General features: G+C 47.1%; 1 protein-coding gene across 9 annotated transcripts in view; it reads right to left on the reverse strand.

Moving 5' to 3' along the window:
- The window catches only part of Kif17 (kinesin family member 17), a 71471-nt gene that overhangs the window by 4357 nt on the left and 59142 nt on the right, over positions 1-7972 (reverse strand). For all 9 annotated transcript variants that reach the window (XM_008838598.2, XM_008838597.2, XM_017799519.2 and 6 more), the window contains exon 12: positions 1639-1897. In XM_008838598.2, the coding sequence (XP_008836820.1) occupies positions 1639-1897 (259 nt within the window). The remainder of the gene's footprint in view (positions 1-1638; positions 1898-7972) is intronic.

Genomic DNA, 7972 nt, shown 5'->3' on the forward strand with positions numbered 1-7972 from the left:
TAACAAGGGGACTCGGGCACCAAAAAGCCAGCCCCCCACACTCCATGCCAGACAGCAGGAGGGTGGGGATAGAGAGAGGCTTCTGTTACCCAGAGCTCATGGACAGTGGAGTTTCAATTGGATGATGACATCTACAGTCACCCATCACGTCAAGGGACCCTGGATGGACACTGACCAGGAGGAAGACTGCAGGGGACCATGGAGAGAAGTAGAGATTGTCACCACCACCCCCAACACACACACATACAAGTAAGCACAGCTGTGTCTGGCTGGAGAAAGATCCACAGAAGACCTGACTTTACTCTGAGACTCATTGGAGCTGGATCCTTAAGTTCACCTTATCCAATCCTTTGTTAGGAAGCCCAGAGAAAGATGAGAGAGAGAGAGAGAGAGAGAGAGAGAGAGAGAGAGAGATCTTCATAAAGTCACACAGAAGGTCAGTGGCCAAAGCAGAGGTTGAACTAAGCCCAAACCTTGAACAGCTAAGGATTTCTATCCATGGTCCCAGAATAAATCACTCCTCTGGTTAGGAACTTGGATGAGGCATTTAGATCCTATAAGGTTCAATTTTGTTTGGTTTTTCTTTTTAAGATTTATGAGTATGTGTGTCTACATGTGTGTATGTGCATGTGCATACAGTGTCTGCTGAAGCCAGAAAAGGGCATTGGATCCCCTGGAGCTGGAGTTACAGGTAGTCATGAGCTGTGTTTTGCTTTGTTTCTGAGGCGAGTTCTCATATATTCCAAGGTGACCTTGAACTCACTCTGTAGCTAAGGATGACCTTGAACTTCTCAACCTCCTATCCCCACCTCCTGAATGGTAGGAAATTACAGGCATGCATCATCATGCCCAGTTTTGAGATCTAGTTTTTTTGTTTGTTTCTTGTTTTGTTTTTTTGAGATAGGGTCTCCCTGGCCCCACCTGACCTGGAACTTACTATTAGACCAAGCTGGTCTGGATCTCACAGAGATCCACCTGCCTCTACCTCTCAAGTGCTGAGATTAAAGGCATGCGCCACCATACCTGGCTAGTTTAAAAAATTATTTACTTTTATTTTATGCATATGAGTGTTTTGCCTGCATGTATGTAAATGCACCATGTTCATGTAGTGCCCTCAGAGGGCACAAGAGGAACTGGAGTTAAGGACAGGTGTTAGCTGTCATGTGGGTGCTGGGAACTGAACCCAGATCCTCTGCAAGAGAGAACAGCAAGTGCTCTTAACTGCTGAGCCATCTCTGCAGCCCCTGAGATCCAGTTGAGATCATGATCCTCTGTGGGGTTGTTAAAGGATGGAACAAAGGCAACGATGGCCCTGACAGCACCAAGCACTTGCACATGTGAGGCAGCACTCTAAGGTGTTTGCATGCCTGGGCATGCTGCAAGCCTCCCAGCAACTTTGAGGAAGATGCAGTCATTCACCCCTATGTTACAGATTTGGAAGGGTCCCACAGAAGTCACACAACCCACGTCTGTCTGCCTCCAGAGCACACCACTTTCTCAGGGCAACCACATGTTGTATCCTCAGGGATCCCCACATCTGCCACACCCACAGCCTGCAGGAAAAGGCCAAGCTTTGTCCCTCTGCAGGTGGCCAGCTGTCAAGGAAGCAGGGGAGGATGGGGCAGCCAAGCGCCTGACCTACTGGGAGGGTGGTTTTTAGGATGATGGGCTCCGGGATCTTCCAGAGGCCTTTATCCTCATCCCAGCTGGACTCCCGCCTTATCTTCTCCAGGTTGCTATAGTTACAGTCCCTGCGGATGAGTGGCTGCATCTGCTCTAGGAGCTGCTGGAAGAGCATAGAGTCACGCTCCTGCCTGCGGATGGTGGCCAGGTAATCGATCTTCTCCAGATGGAACTCCGACTGTAGGTCCTTGATCTCCACCTCTGCTGCCCAGAGCTGAGAAAGCCAAGGATGGATGACAAGTGGTGAGCAAGGAAAAATACCACACCGCCACACCACCCATCTGCCCACCCTGTCCCCTAACCTACCCCGTCCCCAGCAGATCCAGCAGCTCCTCACCCACTGCTCCCTTCCAGCTCCCTTCCAGCTACACTGGGTCCAGCCCTTCAAATCTTAACCCACCACTCATACTCTCCCCTCCAGCATGTAACAAGAACCTAGTATGTCCACAGCCCTGCAAAACGTTGGTCCTAAACCATGCTGCCTGCCTCAGCCACCATCCTCTAGTCACACATTTCTTTCAGAGCCTTTTAGAAGTACCACACACAAGACCACAGTCACCAAGTGCTGGATGGTCTACAGAGCTGCACAAATGACTTTCCTAAGAGAGCAGCAAGCAGAAACTCAAACCCAGTAGTCCTCGCTCTCCCACGGCTTGTTATAGTGCAACACACACTGTGCTGGATCTGACTATGCATCCCAAATCGTTTTGGATCCCTCCCAAGTATTCCAGACTGGGCCCTAAGCATAGGTGACTGGAATGCCAGCTGCAGCCTGCTCTGCCTGAACCTCATGACAGCAGAGTTGTTCCCCAGGGAACAGGGATTGGCAAAGATCAATGTCTTAAATTCATAGGCACGATCATATTGCAAGTGACACAGAGGAGACCTGGCAGAACAAGGGAGGGCAGGAGGGCAGGGAAGTAACGACACATCCTTTCTTTTTCTTTTTTGTGTATGAGTGTTTTGCCGGTGTGTCAGTTCATCGAATCCTCTGGAACTGGAGTCACAAGTGATTGTTAGCTGCTATGTGGGTGCTGGGAACCAAACCCAGGTCCTCTACAAGAGCAGCCAGTGCTCTTAACCGCTGAGCCATCTCTCTAGTCTTTTATTTAATTTTTAGAAATTCTTGTTCCTGGGGGTCTGGAGAGATAGCTCAGCGGTTAAGAGCACTGACTGTGCCGGGTGTGGTGGCGCATACCTTTAATCCCAGCACTCGGTGTGTAAAGACCCTTGCCACCAAGCCTGATGACCTGAGTTCAATCCCCAGGTCCCACGTGGTAGAAAAGAGAACCAACTCCCACAAGTTGTCCTCTGAGCTCCACATGCTGCACACCATAGCTTGTGTTTCCCCATTAAATAAATGTAATAAAAAATTTTAATTAAAAAGATAAGCTGGGCGTGGTGGCCCACTTCTTTAGTTCCAGCACTGGGAGGCAGAAGCAGGCGAATCTCTGTGAGTCCAAGGCCAGCCTGGTCTACATAATGAGTTCCAGGCCAGCTACAGAGAGAGACCCTGTCTCAAAAAGACAGGAAAAAAAAAGATCTTCATATGAGACAGGGTCTCCCTGTTGCCCCAGCTGGCCTGGAACTCACTATGTAGACCAGGCCGGCCTTGAACTCACAGAGATCTGCCTGCCTCTGTCTCCCAAGTGCTGGGACTAAAGGCCTGCGCCACCACACCCGGCCGTTTCCATTCTTTTGCTGTGATAGCGTTTTCTAGTATTTTTGGTGGGTTTCTTTCTTCTTATGTATTTGTGTGTGTGTGTGTGTGTGAGAGAGAGAGAGACAGACAGACAGACAGACAGACAGACAGACAGGACTATGCATACAGATATGTGTGTGTATTCCTGTATGTAAATGTGGATGTGTGTGTGTGACACAGCACAGGCATGGGGATCAGAGGACAACCTCAGGTGTCTATCCTCACCTTCCTCCTTGATGAGGAGAGGATCTCTGTTGTTTTCCAGTGCTGATCCCGGGGCTATCTGGCCTGTGAATAAAGAATCCCAGGAACCAGCCCCAGGAGGTCAAGGTTGGTTAATCCAGATGTTCTGGGCAGAAAAAGACAAAAAGCCAAGGATGTAGCTCCATGGTGGAATATTTACCTAGTGTGTGCAAGGCCTTGGGGTTTGATCCCAAAGGACAAGAAAGTGGGGGCCATACTTCCTTTTCCTACCTACAAAAGTTCTTCCATGTTCCCCAAGTTGGTCACTTTCAGTGAGGGTGGTGAGCAGTAGCTACCCCCACCTTCTCTGGACCTCATCCCTGAAATAGACCCAATTTCTTTCCCACCAGCTCCAATAACTGATTTTAGTAGGAGCAGATGAACTGGGGTCTGGAACAGCATGATTTGTACTTGTAATTACGCATAACTAGAAAAATAAACCCTGAGTCCAGCGAACCCAGCAGCCAGCTCCTGATGGGATTCAGTGCAGATTGTGGTTCTGGAAGGCACTACACAAAAGACGAAGTTCTGCTGCAAGTAGAAAGATCCAGAAAATGACAGAACAGAATGGAATTTGTACAGAAGAGGTGGCACCATCAGGGAGGCATGCTTCTGCAGAACATGAGAGAGCACTTAGAAACTGGAGAGGCCCTTAAATCGAAATTAAAAGTCCTTGCCAGGCATGGTGGCACACACCTTTTCCTAGCACTTGGGAGGTAGAAGCAGATGGATCTCTGAGAGTTTGAGACCAGCCTGGTCTACATAGAGAGTTCCAGGACAGCTGGGGCTACAGGGAGACCCTGTCTCAAAAAGACAAAAAAAAAAAAAAAAAGCCCTATAGACCCAAGGGAAAAATCACAAAAGACACACACACTCTTCATTCTTCTGATTTTTACCCCCTGTATATGTCCGTGAAATTTTACTTTGCAAAAACAAAAAAGGATTTAGCAGATAAAATTAGGATATTAATATTAATCAGTCAACTTTAAAATAAGGAGCCCTTGTCCCAGCTGTCTAGGAGGAGGCCACTAGCTAGGGAATGCAAGTGGCCTCTAGAAGCTAAGAATTACCCATGGGTGCAGCCAGCCAACAAATGGGGACCTCGGTCCTACAATTAACCTCATAGGGCTAAACAAAATCAGTGAACAGCCTGAAGGGAGCTGTAGATGGATCCAGAAAGAAATTCTATCCTGCCTGTCCCTTCATTTCAGCCTTGCTCTTAGGAGTTCTCAGCAAGGGAACCTGCTCCATTGCAGCTGACTCTGACCTAGAGTACTGTGAAATCTTCAATTCATGTTGTTTCAAGCAACTAAATGTGTGGCAGTGTTCCAGTAGCAATGGGAACCAACTGAGCGCTAGTTAAAACTGCCTCTGTCCTCACATTCAAACAGACGTGTGAGCTGAGTTAAAGAAAGCTAGGGGCTGCAGTCCTCTTGGTCAGTAAAGTGCCTGCCTCACAAGCATGAGGACCTAAGCTTGGATTCCTAGCACCTGAGTAAAAATGCCACATGCAATGCTTGTCTGTAATCCCAGCACTGGTGGAAGGAGGAAGGGTTAGACAGATCCCTAGAGCTCACTAACCAACCAGCTTAGCCAATCAGTGAACACCAGGTTCAATAAGAGAGCCTGCTTCCAAAATTAAGGTGCAGAGCCATAGAGAAGACACATAGTGTCAACCTCTGGCCTTCACATACATGTACACCTCTACACATACACATACACACACACACACACACACACACACACACACACACATAGCTAACTAGCCACCCGAGTCATTTACATCCAAGTCCAAACTCTATTGAGAGTCCAGAAATAACATTATAAAGTCAACCCAAAAGACCAGATACAGCAAATCCAGCCTACTATAAGAAACAGGAGTGGGAGGGTGGGTTCTGACCTCCATCAGTGTAGCAGCTCTGATCTCAGCAGACTGCCAGAGAGTGCTGAGTTCTGGCCTCCATCTGGCCTCTCTCTAATAGAGGCTGAGAATGCAGGGGACTGCCTGAGAGCCCCTGGATCCTGCCTCCTCGTGGTGGTGAGCTTCCCCTAATTGTGCCATACCCATCCCCCTACCTGGGATTTCATGAGGCCCCTCCCAAGGCCCCAGGGCAGATCTGGCTTTGATAGGCTAAGGCTGAGATCCTAGCAGACAACCTGAGAGGGACTACCTAAGAGCACCCAGATCCACATGATGAAGGAAGCCTGAGTGTACCTGACCGGAACCTGAATTGGGCTTCCATGAGTACTCCTGAATAGTTGATCTGAAGCCATCAGTTCCCTCCAAATTAAACCTGAGAGAACCTGATCTCTGTACCAACCAGCTTTACATAACCAATAAAGAAAGGATCTAGGCACCCAGATAATACAAAACAGAAACATACTTCAATTTAATTCCCATATCAGAATCATAAACAACAAAAGAAATTCACATACCAAAATCACAATGAAAGAATAATAAAATGGAAAGCCAAAACATTATGTCCCTGTTAAGGTTTAGATAGTCCCGTCCCCTCACCAACAGGGTCTCAAGGACTTCTCAAGCTCCTGAGAAAAAGGAACCAAGCTGATAAGCACCCTGGTCTTTGAAGTCAAGAGAAGCAGACTTTTCTCCACTGTTTGGCCAACACAGCAGGCTTCCCCTTTGATCTCTAAAGAAGACAGGTTTTAATAGTCCTGCTCTCCCATTTCCCCCAGCCCAACTTTAAAAAATAATATCTTCCCACCTTCCGCAAGAAGCAGAAGTCTCCCCTGTTAAAAAGACCCCAGATCACGACCTGGACAGATATTTTCCCTTCCCAGAAGGGAATCTGTCCCACGTGTTCCTTTGCTAATAAACTCTATTCCGATGGAGTTTTTTATCTGTGTCCTGGTGCTTTCTCCTGATCAACCAGATTCATCCATAGGCTACTTTATCTATCAGATGGTGCCAAAACCCAGTTCTTACTTCAAGGGACCTGCCTGGACTTCTCCAATGCCACCAATTTGGCTTTCAGGTACACTCCCACCCTTCTTTTCTCCCTCCTCCTCTCCCCAGCTCTCTGGTTTGCTTTCACCTCTTTCTGGTTCTTCTTACTAGGGAACACACTGTGCCTTGCCTGCATCTTGTTCTGATCTCCTTTCCCATTGGTTTCTGTCACTGCTGTCCAGGATGGAGCTGCTTCATTTGTTCACTACCTCGGTTCCCCCGCCCACCACTCGCCACCCGCCACCGGCATCTCACCCCCTCCTTTGCCATGGGCCTGCAAGCTCTGCTGTCTTCCATCCTTTTTCCTGTCTTTATCCTCTTCCACTGCCTTTCTTCCTCACTTTACTCAGGATGATTTCTGACACTGTTCAATCCAACACATACAAATGCTCTGTATCCTTCTCCTCTCTCTCCCCCTCCCATACTAAAGCTTTCTACTCCCTGCCTACCATGTGTCTGACCGGGTCCCATGCAGGCTCTAAACCTGCATGACCCCAAGGCTTTTTTTCCCTTCCTGCTATTCACCCCCTCCAGGAAGCTGCCAAGACTGCCAGCTTGCCTGCCCTGGGAATTTTTTCTTTAACATTCTAATAAAATGATAAAAGTTTCCATCTGGGCCCATTCTTAAATTCTCTTATAAATGTAGCTAAGAACCCTTTAGGGGACCCTTTCTCCCCATTTTGGCCCAACTAGCCTAAACCAGCTGGGCAACTTTGCTGGAGCATTTAAAGAATTTCAGGCAGCTTGCCCTTCTGACAAACAAAAAACATTTTAAAAGCCTTTTTTTCTCCTAAACTTTTTCTCTCTCGAAATTTTGATCTTAGGCTCTCTTGGGCATCAAGCAACTGGTGCTCAGGCGCCTACTTTTCTAACTAGACACTATACATAAAATGTCATAGGCACTGCTCAGGAGAGTCATATGCTTTCAGACCAACGAACACTGATTCATATGCCCTGTTTCTTCTGCTGCCTCATGAGTTTCCTTTCCAGCATAGCTTCTGTCTAAAACTATGAGCTCCTGAGAACTTGGCTTTACATTCACAGCTACAATGGTTGGTGAGAAACATGGATTTCTTTAATTTGCTTTTCTATTCGGGTCACATATACATATATATCTGAGGGTACTTTCTTCTTTAATATCAAGCCTAATCTACTGGTACCAAGGGTGCCTAGGATTCTCTTGCAAGTTATTTTTGTTTTTGTTTCTTGATGATGTCATAGAATAAACAATGCATTTCTAGTTCAAACTAAGGTAATAATGCCAGATCTACACAATGAGAGTTTAAATTTTAACATTGTATATGGCCTGTTTCTAAAGGGGATTACTTTGAGTTTTAACTTTTTCTATGGTATATTTACTGGGTTTTTTTTTTGTT

The sequence above is a fragment of the Nannospalax galili genome, unplaced genomic scaffold, assembly GCF_000622305.1.
Source record: "Nannospalax galili isolate Female #2095 unplaced genomic scaffold, S.galili_v1.0 scaffold2019, whole genome shotgun sequence".
Lineage (NCBI taxonomy): Eukaryota > Metazoa > Chordata > Mammalia > Rodentia > Spalacidae > Nannospalax > Nannospalax galili.